This window comes from Corvus cornix, chromosome 3, assembly GCF_000738735.6.
Source record: "Corvus cornix cornix isolate S_Up_H32 chromosome 3, ASM73873v5, whole genome shotgun sequence".
Taxonomy (NCBI): domain Eukaryota; kingdom Metazoa; phylum Chordata; class Aves; order Passeriformes; family Corvidae; genus Corvus; species Corvus cornix.
In genome coordinates this window covers 4,478,316-4,496,551 of record NC_047056.1, presented here as the reverse complement: position 1 = coordinate 4,496,551, position 18,236 = coordinate 4,478,316, and the positions used below count along the sequence as shown (strand labels likewise).

At 47.2% G+C, this 18,236-nt stretch overlaps 1 protein-coding gene and 1 long non-coding RNA gene across 8 annotated transcripts in view; one reads left to right on the top strand and one right to left on the bottom strand.

The window, feature by feature from the left end:
- BMP2 (bone morphogenetic protein 2) overlaps positions 1-18,236 on the bottom strand; it is a 203,322-nt gene that overhangs the window by 26,166 nt on the left and 158,920 nt on the right. For 2 of the 4 annotated variants that reach the window (XR_005604138.1, XM_039568834.1), the window contains exon 4: positions 15,651-15,776. Coding sequence is in view for 1 of the 4 variants with exons in the window: in XM_039568834.1 (XP_039424768.1) it covers positions 15,651-15,776 (126 nt within the window). In the remaining 3 variants the exon portion in view is untranslated. Of the gene's footprint in view, positions 1-15,650; positions 15,777-18,236 lie in introns of those variants that run through there. The other 2 variants (XR_005604139.1, XR_005604140.1) reach the window with 2 other exon arrangements.
- Positions 1-18,236, top strand: part of LOC109145106 — a 158,174-nt gene that overhangs the window by 133,159 nt on the left and 6,779 nt on the right. For all 4 annotated transcript variants that reach the window (XR_005604142.1, XR_005604144.1, XR_005604143.1 and 1 more), the window contains 2 exons: positions 6,071-6,199; positions 14,458-15,138. This is a non-coding gene — a long non-coding RNA (uncharacterized LOC109145106). The remainder of the gene's footprint in view (positions 1-6,070; positions 6,200-14,457; positions 15,139-18,236) is intronic.

The following is an 18,236-nucleotide window of genomic DNA, read 5'->3' as shown; positions in this document are numbered from 1 at the left end:
AAGGTGGAAATGGCTGTTCAGAGAGCCTGTCCCTGCTCTGGCAGTGCTCTTCAGGTGTCTTACAGGCTTTTGGACCTTGTTGTTTTATTTTGGCACTGATTCTTCATCAGATTTTCAGTAGAAGAGAAGGCACAACCAGGTCATTACTTGGTGGGAAGGGGAGAGTAGGAAGAGCTTGGCAGCTCAAAGGGATGTGCTTGAAACCTGAACAAGGAGAGAGGAAAGCCTTGCTGAAATGATAAGGGGTTGGGGCAGCACTCATCGCTGTGCCGTTCCAGGGGATTGGCTGCCAAAGGGGCACAGGCAGTCTTCTTCTTGGGGTGGTGCTTAGTGGGGCTAATGACAACCATAAGTAGGAAAAATATGGATGCTGTTGGAGAGAGAGGCCCAGGAATGGATAAAGAATAAATTGGCTGTGCTGTGTACAGAGAGGGCCAAACAGATGTTGGGCCTGATCCAGAGCCCATTGAGTTAATGGAAAGGCTCCCTTTGGTTTCATTGGACGCTGCCTCAGACCCATTCCAGCTTCACAGGAAGCAGTGGAGACCAAGAGCAATAACTCGCGGTGGCTGGAGTGGTGTGAGTTGCAGAGGTGTGGGCAAGGGGGGTTCATGTTGAAAACAGATGGGTCTGACAGACCAGTCCCTTTGGGCTGGGTAACCCCTCTGCCCGCTCCCCCCACCTGGCCATGAGCAGCCTCATGTGGGTTTGGTCCTCTAGCCAACATTTGGCATAATTCTGAGCAGAACTGGCCTTTCTGCCTTCTGATGTGCCCTCCTACTCAAGGAGGTTTCAGTGTGATGTTGTGGTGGCCCAGGATTTAGAAACCAGTGATTCAAGCCATCCACAGAGAAGGAAGAAAGGAGGTCTGCTGAGAACTGTTGACCAGGGAAGAATTTTGTTGTGGACCAGCAAAAAAATAATATAAAGCAGGTGTTTCTGCAATTGTGAGACATTTGTAAAGCCAGTGTGTCCAACAAGTCTCCCACTCACATTCTGGTCCACGTGACATGGCAAGGTCTGACACAGAGGACCGCAAATAGAAAATATCTCTCTGTACTAGTTGGCGTGCACCACAGCCTCCCTCCCCTTCTGCTCTCTGCTTTTCTGTTTATTTAGGTGTGTGTCTTTGTTTCTGTTTTTACATTTAGCACAAGTGGAGAGGAAGCGGGATTTCATACAGCTTAGGAGACTGGAGCTCACCACGCTTCAGAGCATGGGCCTTTATTTGTCCTCACTCCACAGGGCAAGTGTTCACAGGCCAGACCCTCGCTGGTATGAAGTGCCCCGGGCTCCACAAGAGCTCCCTCCTCTGAGCCAGTCCCTTTGAGGAGGCTTGTGGTATCCAGAGATGCAGGCACAGGCCGTGCTTAGGCCAAGCTGGTCTCATGGTTAGGAGTGGGAACTGGAAGCTGAGCAGCATCCTTTTTCTCCAGGTGATGGTACCAGGAAGAACGGATCAACCATGGCACACGAAGATGCCTCAACAAACAGCAGATGCTGGTTTGTTCAGGGTTGTGAATTTACTGGAAATGTAATTTGAGGAATACTTTAATTTAGTTGAATTTAGGCCAACTTGGAGAGGGGCAAGGAAGAAAGTTTTAAGGGTAACTTCAGGGCTCTTCTCAGGACTCCCTTCCTCCCTGCCACTGTTTCCCTGCCTACACGTACACACAAAACCAGGATCAACCATGGCTTGGGCTGAGCTGCATTTTATGTAGCTAACAGGTTTAAATCATGATCGTGCAACACCCAATCTCCAAAATAGTATCTCTTGCTCTTATTGACCATAGTGCACTTCTAGCCCTGTTTAAAAAGAAGCTGATATTGAGAGAAGCCGCTGAACTTTCTGAGTGAGGTAAGGTCAGCTTAGGGCTGGATGAATTGCCTGGCAGGAAGGTTGTGTGGAAGTTTGGCTATCCCACCATAACACAGCTGAACGAGAACACCCCAGGCCTGACTTCCAGTCCTCTTTTTAACCATGCTGGCTTGTTTACATTTGGGTGGTAGATGGGTGGAGCCATTACTCCAATTTTTTGGCTCATATCCGTCCACTTGGATGTCAGTGTAAACTGCTGTAATTATATCATAATTGTGGCCCGCTATTGGAAATGATTAGTCTGTTCATTTTCCATAAATATTGGCTGGCTGGCTTCACCTGGCAGAGGCTGGGAATTGTCATGGCAGAGATGAAAGCCCAGAGGATATGGGGGATTCATAACTCCATGAGAGCTATGGTGTTTCCAGTCTAACGAGACCACTGGATTTAGACATAAGCAGGATGCTGGACTGGGATTTGGGGAGAAATAGAGAAAGTGTAGGTATTTCAAAGCAAGTGCTGTTTTAGTCAGAAAGTGAACTTCGTATTAAAATAAGCCCCCAAACTGATGGAGGAACTTTTAAATGTCAGGGGAAAGTTGAAAAATATCCAGGCTTTATAATTAAATAGCACTTCCCATTCCTACATCTCCCGCATGGCAGCCTTTGCTCTTCCGCACTGACCAGCTCCAGTGGGCAGAATCACACGTAAAATGTAGCTGTGTTTGAACTTCAGGGCTATTTATTCTATACATGGGCTCCAATTCCAAATAACACTGATGCCAACCAGGTTTTTTTTCCCCAGGACTCAGGCATACAACAGACTTTCCGCTTTTGGAGCTCATCATTCCATAACTCCAGAAATTGCAATATAAACCTTGGCTACTACGCACACTTCAACTTGAAAACACAGCAGTGATCTGGGATTTTAATTTGAGCAAATTTGAGAGTGGGTTAGAAATAGGATCCAGATGCATCTCTAATAGTGAAAAGAAAAATTAACAGAACGTTGGAGCTGAAATGAACTCTGTCTCTCTTTCAGCTTTTTTCCTCCCTTTTGCTTTATAAGAGGAATTGCATATACCTAAAGCACCATAATTAAATTGTCATTTGTCCCTTGCCTTGGTAGAAGCTCTGCCCAGCTGAGCACATCTTGGTTTCCATCCTGGGCATTTACCTACATCATGGGGCTGGGAGTGGGGGGCAGTTTCTTACTTGTTTTAAGAAATGAGGAATCAGAGGCATGCACAGGCTGTCTGGTAGAGTCTTCAGCGAGCGAGCTGCCAGGCTCTGCAGGTTATACATCATTAGCACACAGAGTGTCCAGGAGAGCCCAAAGCTTGTGCAGGTGTGCTGGCAAAGCTCGCACCACTTCCCTCCCTCCTCCCTCTCCGCCACACTTCCAGCAAGCTGATACTTGAAACCCGATGTGGCAAAATCACAGAGAGCTCCTCTCAAGTTTGTCAGCTCCCAGCTCACCCAGCAGACGTGACTGTGAGAGGGCGCGTGGAGCCTGGAAGGGACTCGCTGGAAAAACAAAACCATCGAGTCAAAAGCTTAGTGTGTTTTTCCATGAGCATATGAAAAGAAGTGTGAGTGGTTTTTTAAGCACTTTCAGATATTAGAAGTTTAGTGAATACAGAGACAGCTTCTTTTTTTTTTTTTCTCCTTTTTTTCCCCTGGCCTTGAACTTTCAGAGTGACTGTAGGGAATATATCCCAGGCTGTTTTCAATGACCCATTCACACGGTGGGTTTCTTTCAGCTTTTCCCAGAAGGGAGTGAGCTTCATTCGACCTCTGCTCTGGCATTAGCTGCCATTATTTGTGCATCCTACTCAGATAATCAATAACGTGAATGGCATCTGAAAATAATTATACACACAGCTCTTCCCCAGCTTCCAAGATGAGGACAGAAGCTGGGAAAGGAGCCTTTGCATATTCAGCACTTGTTAAAAGGATGAAATATAGTGCTGTGTGTTATTGTTGTATCCCGAATCCCAGGCATTCAGCAGCAGTTTCTTTTGACATTGTGTAGCACTCTGGCCATGTGCACCTGAGCACAAAGCTCATCAGCTTTCCCATCCTTCCTGACTTTGCTGGAAAAGTTGTGCTGTCTGCTCGTGTGGCACGCCAAAGGGCAAGAACTCCTGTTGGGAGGAAGGATCTAGCTGGGTTAGTGCCCTCTTTTCTTTAAGGGACACCACCACAGCTGCATTTTTACAGCCAAATGTCCTGGCGCCAAGCCAGCGTGTGGTGACAAGTGGGTGGCCTGTGCAAGGCATGGTCTCTCTCTGGAAAATGGGATGAGCTTTTCAGCCAAAATCCATGTTCAGCCCCCCCGCTAAAATGGCTCATGGCAAAGTCACCTTGAGATGTCCATCAGGCCATCACTGCCTACTGAAGAACCTGATTCAGGTTCTCCATCACCCGAGAGAGTCCTCCCAGCCAGGAAAGTAGTGAGTCATGTTGTATTAGAAGATACTTAACGTCTATTTTAGGAGGTTTGCAGCCTCAGACTCCCTTCGGGCAGTGGCCAAGATGAACCATTGGCGTGAACCTGAACATTCCCACTCCAGCCTCCCTGAACAGCAGCAGCACTGGATGCCAATGTGGGGCCTCTGAGCCAAGCAGGTGGTAGGAAAAGGAGAGGCACAGATTTTGCCAGGGCAGGCTGTAACCGCAGGGTAAGGCTGTGTCCTCTTCCTCCTGCAGCCCTGGAGAATCCTGGCACAGCACTGTCACAGTGGGGACTGAATCCTTGCTATGGCCCAGTTCAGGTTTAATGGTCTTTCCCTAGAGTATGTTCATGGTCTCCATTGAAGACAGGAGGACAGGTGAGGAGGAGCAAGGGTCTGACCAGTGTGGCTGTTCCCACATGTTTCATTTAGACCTTTCTCTCCTGAACCGCAGAAGGAATGCCATGGCTGTACAGCCTGGAAAATCCTGTGATGCCTGCAAGAGCTGACCACTGGGGACATCTGGAGTCTGGCAGCTGCCTCCCCGGCAAGAACTAAGGATATCAAGCAACCTGCTGCTCCCAGTGGGTTTCCTAGGGCTATTTCGCATATCTGGACAGCAGCGATTACAGGGGAGCAATTATTTTTGGCCATTACTCTGGGATCTCTTCTATCTCCTAATCTAAGCAGCAAGAAGAAGTGTTTGCTGATGGGCTCCTCCATTGTCCATCCCCAGCTTTTCTCCATGGTGGTACATTGTTTGTGGTGCTGTCTAAATCCTCCTGCCAGCCCCAACAATGCCTCACACAACCCTGGCATGTCAGGAGCTTCCAGGCTGAGGAGAAACCAATCCCGCTCAGCCCAGCTCCATTTGTGGCAAAGTGTTTGTGCAGTGGTTAACTCCTGCATGGACACACACAGCCACAAATCTCCAGGTTGTCTCACAGCCTTTTCATTCAATTAAGTCTGTTGACTTAGTCTCATTTTGAGCAGTAACTGGATTTAGATAAGGCAGTGGAAAGCAAAACATCAATTGTGTGATTCCTGGCCCACCCGGTATGTTGATCTGAAGGGAATGTTTGTGCGGGTGATAACGGAGGCAGTGCAGTGATTAGGACAAAGTCATTTGGTGCAAAGACTTCCACAGAGTAAAAATGCTCTGTTAAGTGCAAGCAGTGGCCTGAGGAAGCAGAGGGAGCTGCCTGCCTCCACAAACTCTCTCTTTGCCTCACTTGGTGCATCTGCTGTGAACACACAGTGATGGAGAGGTCCTGGTCTGTCTGAAAGAGGAACCATGGTGGGCTCGGGACTGGGAGATCCTACCAGGTAAATGGGCTGTGCTGGAGCCCAGCTCCCAGAACCATAACTGCTGCAAGGTTCTACAGGGATGTAATCATTTGGGATTCAGCCAGTTATTCTTTGTCAGAAACAGACCAAAGTTATTCTGGGATAATTCTTCCCCACAAGCTGTAGGGCATGAGTTTACAGAGATTTCCCCATGGGCTTGATTTGCCCATCATCCCTGGGAAGAGGTGATGCAGGTGACACATCCTCAGCATCCACTCCTTAGAATACAGGTGGTCCAGGTGGAAAAATCCTCTATATGTAATAACTGCTGTCTCCCTGTATAAGTAAGACAAAAAAAGTTCTCCTATTTTCAAGCAAACATTTTTGTGATACACCTCTGTGTCTGTTACTGCTTTCAGGCTGTAGTCAGAAAATATATCAATATATTGTTATATGTTAGTCAAAAGTGCATTTCTATGCATGACTTTTTTGGTCACTTTGTTTTCCAGGTAACTGTTAAGCTAATGGGGAGCATAGGGCATTCCTGACATCCTGCAAATCTTCAACAAGGACCATGGAAGAAGAGTGCAGAAACAGACAGTGAGAAGACATTACTTCCTATGTTAACTGAGGACAAGGTATGCCATTGGAACATAGCAAATGCATCGCTGACTTTTCTGTTTTCTCATACTGGAGAGGATTTCTTCCTTTGATTCTCATTTGTGTCCGTCTGGGACATAAGATCTGTGACATAAAGAGATCGTTCTAGCTGTTTGCACTGTGAGAACGCTGAAAGTGGACAAGTACGTTATCGCTGGTTCACAAACGATGGGCTCTATGCAGCCTTAGTCCATCTGTTCCTCTGAACAGCATGGCTTCACCAATGGAGGAATAGGGGGATGTGTTACCTCAGAGGACTTTTCTTCCCAGTTCCTCCCACCTGCTCATTTCCCTTTTGGGCCACGCAGCACTTCTCATAGAGGTGACCCTGGCAGCAATGTAAACCCAGTGGTTTTGAGAGAAGTTCTGTGCCATGAGGCACTGATGCTTCACATCCTTATTCCTGTGTGTTTTAGTGCATTCAGTATTTCCATCAGTGACTCAGACCATGCAGTGTTCATGGCTCCCTTGCAGCAGGACATTGCAGGAGTGGTGCAAGGACCCCAGGCACTGTGGACTCTGTGCCCAGCGCAGGACTCTGCCCCAGCACGGTGTGCAGCTCCTGGGCTGTGTGTACACACACACAAACACTTAATTGTTGGCAACTTAACATATATTAAACATCTTCTGGTAGCGATGAAAGATGGCATCCTCCCAGAGTTTTGCATGAGCTAATCAGCCCTTTGTGTGAAAGTGTAGGTGGGGACTCTTCTAACAATACAAAGTTGGTTAGCTCATCATCTTGGCTTTAGGGGCATACTGATGTGCCCATCCTGCTTTCACAGCCATGAATAATCCAGCTTTGCTGCTGTCCTCTTGTAAAAAAAAAAAAGGAGAGAGTGTAGTTTCAGGGCTTGGTGCTCAAGCCTGTTTCTCGGTACGGGGGGATGAGCAGGGATTCACCTATTATTCACTGGTATCACTCTTGGCTTCAGGCTTCTTTGGACTGCTCTTGGTATCAGAAATGATACCTATCAGCATAATTGCTATTTTTCAGCCATCAGTTGGAATAACACCCTTGAGGATTAGGCAGGCATGATTCACTGTCAAAGTGAGAGGACCATCCACAGAAGTCTGTGCTGCTTGCGGTTCATTTATTTCTCTGTTAACTGGATGGTGGAGCAGATGGCTAAACCAAAATAGGCTGGAAAACCCCAGCATTGGGAGGAGGATTGATCTTAAATGTTCTTAAATGTTAATGAATACACTTTAGAAATACCCTTAGTCGAAAAAAGGAAGTGCATAATAAAAACACACATAAGGAATCAGGTCAAGGTCCTGGTACTATGCCAGGGGAGCTGGTAGAGGACAAGCTCCAGTCTAAGTCCACCATCATGTGATGCTGTGGCCAGAAAGATACTTGTTATTAGAAGGGATATTAAGAACACCCTCTGTGTGGAGGTCCTTGTGGTGCTGGAGAGGCCCAGGCCTCAGATCCATACTCCAGACTTCAAAAAAGATGTAAACTCCAGAGGAAGTCTGGAGGAGGACAACAGGACTGGTAACAGGTTTCACAAAACATGACCTGTCAGGATTATTTTTTAAATTGGATTTGTTTAGTCTAGAAAAGACTGAGGAGAGCTATGAGAGGCTTCACTTGTGAAGACAGTAGCTGAAAGGGGTCTGGTAAAAGAGTGCAGTGGTCATGGGTCTATTTGCATGGGGAAGGACAAGACCCACTTGGTTTAATTGTCAGCCAAACAGAGGAGGTGAGAGTTTAGGAAAACTGTATCCATAAAGAGCGGGAGATGCTGGAACTGATGATGCAGAGATCTCCATCTCTGGGAGTTTCTAAGAGTTTAAACTAATGTGCCCTGTGAGTGGCATAGGCACAGGCACAGAATGACACAGAAGGGTCTCTCCACAGCTACATGATTTGTTTAAATCCATTCTGTGTGGTTTGTTGCTTTCTCAGCAGTAGCAGAAGGAATGTTGGACTCAAGTTTGGTTGCTAACATGGAAAACATGCTGATAGGTGGGTATGTTTGCACAGAAAATGTTGATAAGACAGGAAAAATGATACCGTCAGAAACAATAGCCAAAAGTTTTAGAAGTTCTGCTTCAAAGAAGTATATTTAAGGAAAATGGCTCCTTTGGCAAAACATCTTTCATTAAACAAAAGATACAGCTGGAAAAATTTGCAATGAGCTCTGCAGATTAGCAGCCCAGCACAATCCCAAGATATGTGAAGTGTAGTTACTGATCCTGGAAATGATTCTTCTCAGCATTTGGGATTAAGTGGAGATAACACGTCTGTTTGCAATGGGAAGGTGAGGAAAGAGATTGTCAGGGCAGCCAGAGAGGAGCTTGACCTGCAAAAAAGGCTATGGAAGAGTAAGGATTCAGAAAGACTCCGTGCAAGAACTGCCGGATTAGGAGGGTAGTGGTATCTCTCAGAGAGCCAAGGAAGGACTGTGCTTCAGGGATGAGAGGCAGAAACCCAGGGCTCAGAAACTGCTGGTTCTCACAAAACTTCCGTGTGTTCAGCCCAGGAAGCTGGTGAGTGGGATGTGGAACTGCCATATGTTTATGCAGATGCTCCAAGCATGTGTGCTCCCCGTATGAATATGGGCTTTATACCCAGTTTTGAGATTGGGTCAGAATCTTCCAGAGCTCCAGGAGGCAACTCCTGAGTTTACAGACCTGAGATGCTGTGTTGAATGGTTCTGGACAGCAGTTTTACTTTCCCCTATTGAGGCATGGGAAGACAGAGGGGAGTGCAACAGGAGATCCACACCAAAGATCAAGGCAGACATATCTGCCTGGCTGTCAGATTTCACACCATCAAATTGGAAGAAAATTTAAAAATCCAAAGTCAGATTTGGTCCTTGCTCTGGGAATGCAAAGAGGCCTGAAAGGCTTTGACATAGATATTTATGCCTGGCATAAAACCACCATGGGAACTTCTGTTTCCCTGGTTTTGCCATCCCTTTAATAGGAATATGTCAAGCGAATATGAAGGAATGAGATCTTATTGTTAGTATAGTCTTGAGTTGGTATCACTTCACTTAAGAGGAGGGTGCAGTGTTCAGCCTCTGCCCACCACAGCTCAACAGCTGCTCTCCCAAACACGTCAGGTTGCAGGCTCTCACCTTAAATCAACAGTGCTGCAGGTGTGGGAGACAGGGGACCTTAAATTCTCTAAAGTTGTGTTTTTTCCTCCAAAGCCCCTGGGAGATTTGTACCCTGAGATACCATCCTTCTGTCAGGCATGGAGGGTGAGCCACCTTCATCATCACTGCTCTTAGCTTTAATTTCCAGCACAAATAGCCCCAAACCCCTCTGGAGTGGGGCAATAAGACACAGACACATTGCCTCTTAATACAAAGCCAATTGTGTTTACTCCATTACTCAGTTCCTAATTACAAGCCCTATCTCAGAGGAGCTTGGGATGGCTCTATAGTTTCAGAAACCTCGTGGTAGAAGGGGTATTTTTTAAATACAGTGTTTTCCAGAAAGACTATCTTAAAAATATAGTGCAGTTCAAATCCTTTGCTTCCTTTAATGCTATTTTCAGGTTGGTTTTTTTTCTTTTTTTTCAAATTAGGTTTAGTAACATGCATGAGATGTTAGATTAAAGGGACAGGGCTTGGGTTTTCCGTGTCTGTACAGAAATAGCTGTTCCCTGGGTGGGCCAGGTGAAGCTGAGCAGACTTATTGTCACTTGACTTTCCCAGCCTTCTGGGTGGAGGAGGCAGGGATGGGACTGGCTGCCTGCAGGAAAGTCTGGCCAAAAGCACTGGGCCACATCCTTTGTGGAGGTAAATCAACATTGTCTGGGTGGCGTTTCTGGAACCATGACTATTTTCATCAGGATCAGGCCTTTTCCATATGGTGAGGAAGTGGTAAAGATCACAAAGGGAGGGAAAGCTGTCCATGCATGGCAATAATTGCAAGAATCTGTGGGGTTTTCTGATGTAGGTGGTGTCTTTTTCTCTAAAGAATGAAAGCGTGGCTCTTTCCCTTTAAGGAGACTTGCTGAGTAGCTCATCCCAATAAGACAACAAGCCCAGATGCCCAGAGGAAGAGCAGTGTTGTTGTGAAGAACAGCCCCAAAAGGCAAAAGGTCTGGATTTTATTTGCAGCTGTGCCACAAACTTCCTGGATGATGTGGCCAAGTTAAGCAGGTCCGTTGTTCCAGCAGCGCCCGTGCCCTCTCTGCGCAGGCACGAGCTGTGCGTTCGCTCAGGGCTTGGCACTAAAGTCCAACAAACACAAAGCTGCAGAGAACCGCGGGCTGCCCTGCTTGCCCCAGGAGAAGGGGCAGGAGTGAGTGAAGCCACCGTCCTTGACAGCAGGGATCTGGATCCAGAAACAGGGAAGAGCATCAGAGAAAGCCCACCTTGACCAATGGCCCACTGCTGGCAGACGATGGATGTGGGTGCCCGGGGAGGAAAACAAAGTCAGGGTGAGCAGAGCTGGACTTCCAGAGCTGGGAGTGGTTCGTGTGAACTCAGCAACCCTCAAAGGATTTCTAAACCTGGGAGCATGAGTAGTCCAGGATGAGCTCTCAGGGCACCTTGGGATTTTTAGCTTCCTTGGAGCAGGCCTCATTTCTTCAGCTCTACGTCAGACCTGCTGGGTCACACAGGGCTTTTGTAGCTGCTGCAAAGAACAGCCTTCCCGTGGCTGTGTCAGCTCTCACAAGGAAGTGATGCTGTCTGCCAGGGAGTTGAGGCTAAATGCACTGGTGTTTCCTCATGCTTTGGAAGGGAAGAGAAGTCTGGAGAGAGCTATTGTTGTGGTGTACAGGAACTTTGCCAGTATAATGCCCTGTAATAACAGCTAGTCTTCCTTCAGGTCATTGTTACCTACTTTTTCGTACTCTTGCTTATGACAAATAGATCTTGAGTTTAGAGACGCTCTCCTTCTCTTTCCTTTTTCCTGACTTACTAAATATATTTGGGATGTTTTCCTTTTTTTTGTGGTGGTGTATCCAAATATCCCTGTTTAAGTGTCATCTTCCAAATCTCTCCTCCACGGAGCCATGACCAGATAACCAGCACGTTTGTGCTCTGTCTCCATGTCTCAGTGGGAACTAAAGCAAAGGACATTCTCTGAAGGGCAGTACAGATGATGAAACTGGATTTAGGATAAGGAAATATCTGTCTGCTCTCAGAGATAGTCTTGCATCTGCTTTGTCCATGCCCCATAACCAAGCTGCACCCTGGAAGCCACAGAGCTGAGTTAGGGTGGGGGTGGGTTGAGCTTTCACCCCAGCTTGTGGTGGGATTTGTACATCCGGGCTCAGGACGGTGTGAATGTGGCTACATTCCACCTGGAGATGGCTGGTGTCCAGCTGGCTGAGAAGGGGGCTGGATGGAGAGGCAGCTGTTTGCATCAGCCAGCGTGGGCATGCCCGAATTCTCCTGTGCTACTGGAGGGTACTCAGATATTCCAGTGATGAGGGCAGTCTGAGAACCTGTTTAGACCAGAACATGGGTTTCAGTGGCAGTTTTCTGGCTGATTAATTGGGTGACTTCGTGCAAGTCTCAGCTTGCCATTGCCCTATCCAATAAATGGGAATAGCAGCATTTGTCTCCCTTTGTAAAACACTTTGAGGTCTACGGATAATCCTCCTCCTTTTTCCCACCCATCATTATGGGACCAAGTGGAATCTTACAACACATTGAGTTTCTGTGGTCTGGCGTTTGCCAAGCATCTGAGAATGACTCTTTGGCTTGAGTTTGCAACGTCTGTGACTGCCACGTGATTTGTCATGGCAGCTCCTTGTTGAAACCAGGTCACCACTCACCTGAGAGTGCTTGAGATGGGGAGAGAAGCTGAAGCATCCACGAGGAGGATACAGACCCTGGGGCACCCTGTAGCCACACACATCAGCAATCCATCAATAACCCACAGCACTTTGTGGTTCAAAGCTCTGCAAATACTTAAGAGTGGAAAACTCCAAACAAGAGAAGATTCTTCTTGACCACCACACTGCTCTCTGTTACCCTGGTGAGCAGCAGGCAGAGCTGGAGAAAGACCTTCTCTGGGCATTTGGAGATGTTCTCACAACATAATGTTGAACAGTTTGAATTCAAGGACCTTGTGCTGCTGTGCACAACTGATATTTTAGGGCACAGTTTCTTGTTTCTGTGGATTGTCCTTAGAATCATAGAGTAGAATGGGTTGGGTTGGAAGGCACCCTAAAGATCATCTGGTTCCAGCCTTCCAACCTGCCGTGAGCAGGGATGTCACCCACTAGACTGGGGCCCCATCCCACCTGGCCTTGTCCAGGGGCATTTTCTCCTTGGATGCAAGTCCCTTCTTAGATATCATCCCAAGCAGGTACCAACAGGATGTGCTACTGAAGTTATGCTTTTTCTTACAGTGACCTGAAAGGAAACCTAAATCGTTGCAAGTAAATATTACAAATGACTCAGGAACTGAAGAAGGGAGTGAATAGTTAAGAAATCAGGTTGCTGATACACAGAGATCTTCCCAAAGAACATTGCAAGGTTGTAGGAGCCTTGAAGAGCCAGGAAACCAGCAGAGATCGGTATCAGGCAGCAATGAGCTTACAGGAGAGAGGCTTGAAGAGAGGCTTGATCACAATCTCCAAGTACTCACAAGAGGAAGGCAAATGTGGAAATGAGGCGGATGTATCCAGACATCTTCTGGCTGAAACTTGAAGCTGAACATTTTTTACTTTTTGTGGTGGTGGGGAACAGGAGCAGTAGCTTCCTGCAGAGTAGCGCTCCAAGGCTCCGCTAAGAGCTCCTGCAGTCCCTGAGTGGCTGGGGCCAAGTGTTTGGAAAAAATAAGCTGTAGTTGTAAGAGGAATGAGCTGGAGGGTGTCCAGTGGCCTTTACCATGTACAGGAGCAGATATGGGGATCCTCCTGAGTCCTGTAGTTCAGAAAGCACTGATTTGGATTCCTTCAGCCACAGCAACATTAGAGATAACTCCATCTTCTCATTTTGTCAAGCACTGAGCCCCATCGGTGAGGGTAAAGCTTTTGAGAGGGAATAATGCTTCAAAACTGAACTCCAAACACCAGGAGCTATCTGGGCCAGCTTGAGCAGCCTCTTTTCTTGTCCTTTGCCTCCCCTGTATCATTACAGGATGACAGCATCAGAATTACCTGGTGCTCTCATTTCTGCCTTAAATCAGAAAGAAACCCAAACAAACAAGTAATATACCAAGAGCCCATGAGTGAGCGCAAGTGAAAGGCTGCAATTTCCCAGAGCAGCGCTCAGGGTCTGCTCCATGGACTGGGGCTGTGAGGGACTCAGCACCTGGCTGTGTGTTTCATGAGTCTATCAGATATCATCTGTCCATACACAAGCTGTGTTTTACTTATAAAGTACATCGCGTTACATGGGCTATAATGTACAATTTCAAAGCAGACCCACCTTAAAAACATTTTGTTTAGTAAAATAACCTAATTAGAAGAGACCTTCTGGCTGATGTGGTTGAGGCTGTGATAATTTTTCCTTCTCAAATCATTTTCTCTGTTTATTATACTTAATTATAGTGTAATTATGTATTCATCCTCTAGGCAAATTATGCAATCAGAAAATGTGAGTGGTTCATTTGCCACTGCTGTTGGGACCAGTGTTTACGTCCCTAGTACAAAATATGAGCATAATTTCTATTATTTATAGTATTACGTATATGCATATACATAAAAGAAGTTTCACACAGAATGAAGAATTGGTGTAAATATTTTATTGGCACTCATTTTTGCATCATCCACTCAATTCATTTGTGGCCTACTAATATTGGAGACACCCAAAGCTCAGGTAAGTAAAATCCTTACCATAAATTTTCTCAAACACAAAAGGCTGAGGAACGTGAAAGTTGCACAACTGAGCTTTAATTTTGGTAGGAGGATTATTATTACTTTTAAGAGCTGTTTTTGCATTTCACTTCCCAATGCTCCAAGATTTAGCACAGCAAGAGAGAAAGGAACCCCACAATATCCAGTTGTGGAGTGTGGATTTCTGTTCACATCGTGAGTTCAGACTAATCTATTTTTAGCCATGTGCTTCATGAACTTTCTAGCCATGGCAGCCCTCACTTTAGCAGACTGCTGGGTTGTTTGTTCTTCCTTGTTTCCCTTGATGGGAGTTGACAGATCATGTTTGAACATACCAAAACGTGAAGCCAAGTGTCCAAATCTTGCCTCCTGAGATGGATGTTTTCTCCTTCTTTGGCCAGCTCTCAGCATGAACACAAACTGAATTCCCACTTGGCAATTTCAGCTTCTCTGTTTGTGCTTATTTTGCAGAATGAAGCCACTCTCACCAGTGGAGCAGGTGGGGGAGGTGACACATCTACTGCTGGAGCTCAGCCCCCTGTGTTTGTTACAGCTGGCAGAGGTGAGACATCCACCTCACCATCCCACCCAGAGAAGGAGAAAGAAGGTGATTCCTGATCATCCTCACCAGCCCTGCAGCTGCCCCATGGCCTCAAAAAGCCTTTCCCTCTCCCCACCCTCAAAATGCAACCACTGCCCCATTCCTCCCTCTCCCTGAGAGGAGAACTGTCAGTTGTGGTCTCTGAGGGAGAGGCGCTGCCCCAGCCAGCCTGGAATAAAGCTACAGAGTGGAGAATCAAGGCCCAGATCCAGGCAGATACTTTGTGGTAACCTAAGATCCCATGAACATCTGGGGAGATTTTTCAAAGGGTAGGGACAGGGGCTGTTGCTCCATCCTGACCCGCTGGGGAGCTGCATTCACACACACAGGTGAGCCAAACCAGCCCAAACAGGGTGGAAATAGCCACACCACTGCTCCCAGTGCTGGCTGTGCAGCAGATGGGACACAGCACATGGAATGCCACGTGCCAAGAGCCCCAAGCCTGGAGCAGGCAGCGGCTCCATGGAGAGCTGAGGGACCACAAGACCAGGCGCTGACTCAGTCCACGGCAAGGAGGCATCTCCCAGAGCGGGATGAGATGGGAGCAGTAGGTATGTAAGATGTTTTTGTTTTTTCCTGATGTTATCCCCATTTTCCCAGGTCCCAGGTTCAGACAGCCGTCTGCCATGTGCTTTGGCCAGACATCGAGACGCTAACCATGAGCTGGCATTGCTGCCATGAGCAAAGGGACAATGCCACCGAGTGTCTGGGCCATGCCAGCCTGCTCCCACAGGGATTTTGCATGGGGTGAAGTAGGTTGGGACTGGGCAAGAGGTGCTCTGGCCCCCTGCCAGAGGAGGATTTGTCCATTATAGTCTCTCTTGCTTTTGGGGTGTGGCCTGAAAGGGAGCGTTGGAGTATTTGTTGGGGGTTTTCCACATTTTGTTATGAAAGCCTTGGGTTTTCCATGCCTTGAATTTGGGAGCACATACCTTAGTAAGCAATTTTACAAGTGCCTGGCTCATCCAAGGTGATGCTTCCCACCTGTTGGTTTGTAAATGCTATGGAATGAGTGGTGTATTTAACTATTTCTGAGCAATGGGGAAGCTGTGGTGCAGTTTACCTGAGGTCAGGCAGAAGTCTGAAGGAAGGGCTTGGAGCAGGAGTCAGACTGACAAGTCCCCAGCAGCCAGGCACAAGTGGGGCTCCTCCATCCTTTCTGTCCTTTCCTGGTTTTCCCCTTGTATTCCTGGGGGGGAAATAAAAGAGGGGCAAATGAAATGCAGATTATAAACTCCAGCATCTGTGCTAGGGGAATCTGCAGCCAAGTGCAAGTGAATGAATTTGATCCAGTATTGGCCACTGATTCTTAAAGAACTTCTTGTCTCAGAGGGAACTGGTTCAGAAACCAGCCCAAAAGCTGAGATCCCACAGCTCTGAATGAGGACAAGGGCCACCCTTCCTAAACTGGAGGTTTAATCAGTTGAATTTCAGTTATTGGGAAGCCATAAGGGAAGCCTGGCCTATTTTTATATCTTAGAGCCCCCGGGAAGCCTCAGCCCCAGAAATGTGTTCCAGCACTGCTTCAGCACATGCTGAGCCTCACCCAAGTGTCCAGGAGAGCATTGCACCCGTATCTGAGCTGTCGTGAGCTAAAGCCAGCAGAAGTAGCTTTCCATTCACACCTTCAGTTTTCATGTTAGCATGCCATAATGACATGAGGCAGCAGATGGATGCAGACCAGGAAGAATATTTGGACATATTAGGCAATGGGGATTGGTCCATTCAGCTCACACATCTCCAGCTGAGACATCACAAAGCTGCAAAGGACCAAACTGAAAGCTTCTCATAAATAGAAGCAAAATGGGCTTTGCCCAGGTTTATTGAACATTTTATTTAAACCACCAGCTCCTGTCCCAGTCTGCAAAGCCCAAACCCTGCCCTTTAAATTGCTAACAGAATGACCCCATTTTCATTGGCTTCAGTCTTTCTCAGAGCTGACACTTTGCCCCTCTGGAGAAGGGCTGAACAGCAGACATCCAGCTAAAATCCTATGCCAACAGCTAAAGGTAAAACACACTTTTCAGTCAGCTATGGGATATGTTTCCCAAAAGCTCTGGTATCTCTGGTCTTCTCTACTTTGTCTGTGAAACTATTACTTTGCATAATGGAAGGGAACAACGCTCAACCATCTGGTAGCACACCATCCATGTATAATTTAGGTTGCTTTACTCACTCTCCCATCAGCAACAAGAACAGAGCTTCTTTCTTATTTCCCTTGATCTCTTAGCCCTGTTCTAGAAAGTCAAAGCCAGAAGCAGCTGTGGGGGAGTGAACTGTACCCTAAACTGGGGTTTGAATTTTGAGGGGCATCTCTGCTTGTGAGTGAGAGTCCTTCACAACTTGGACACTTCTCAATTCTGTGTGAGCAAAGGGATGAAGAATTCAGTAATCCCAGTTGGGAGAGGACACTGGGTATCATCCTATATGCAAATGCCCCTTTCACTTCCAGCAAAGCCTGGGAACTGGGATCACATCACCTGGGAATCACCACTGAGGTCAGTGTCACCAGGCAGCACCACACACGCATCCAACAGGGCAGTTGTGAGGGAGGTGCTGAGCCCACTCATGTCCAGCGTGGAGAGACCTCCATCACCCCTGAGGGACCCCTCATCCTGAGGACCAAGTCATCTCTTCATCTCCATTGCTGGTTCTCTTAGAAACCTGAACCAGGGAAACTACCATTTTAAAATACTCCTCTATGTCAAGAGGAATATCCAGAGCTGTACTCCTGTTTATCCACTCTTGGTGAGCGTAGTCAGACGGTGAAGGCCGGGATGCTGGAGTTTATGGCTTAAATCAATGGGATTATTCATGAGTTGAGAGATAACCATGTGCTTTTATGCTTGGCTGGCGCAGCGTCTCAAGCTGACAGCTGGGAGTCAAAAGCTCTGAGTCACCGGGTCCCTCCTCTCTCTCCTTCCTGTGTGACCAGTCTGCCCGTGTCTGCTTCCCTGCCTGCCGCATAAGGAGGATGACAATCGCTTTTATCTGATGGTTGCTTTCAAATGGCCCTAAAGGCCTCTTCTGGCCTGATGAAAATTCAGTAGAAGCTGGACTAGCGTGGAAAGATGGGAGGACATTTAACTAATGAAAGCGCTGGGGCTCAGGAAGGCAATTACATCCTTTCTTCCTCCCTACATTCCCACACAGGCTACTGGTGATTGCTGCAAAATCTTCTATGGGCAGAGAGGGGTGGGAGGCCATGGAAAGGGTGAGACAAAGCCTCTGAGCTGGGGGAAGGCTCTGTGGGATGGTGTTGGGGTGGCCAGCACAGCAGGTTCCCAGCAGAAGTTACACCTTAAAAGAGGCTCCTTTCGATTACAAACTCGATCCTGCAAGCCTCTGCTTCACCTATGTACTTTGTAAAACAAAACCATGCACAAAAACTAGAGACAAAGAGAGATGTATGGGCCAAGTGCATGTGTTTTATGCCCCAATTTACAGTAAGTCCCCCGAGAAGTGACCAAGAGGGGTTTCCACATTTAGCATGTACCTCTCTAAGTAAAAGATGATTTTAAATACAGATTCCATCCCTTCTCCTGCTGTGGGGTCTCTCTCCCTGTGGACCTGTGCAGAGCAGCCAGGGCAGCGCTGACTTACAGACCCACTCAGTGCTGAGTTTTTGGAGAGACAAGCAGTGCGAGCT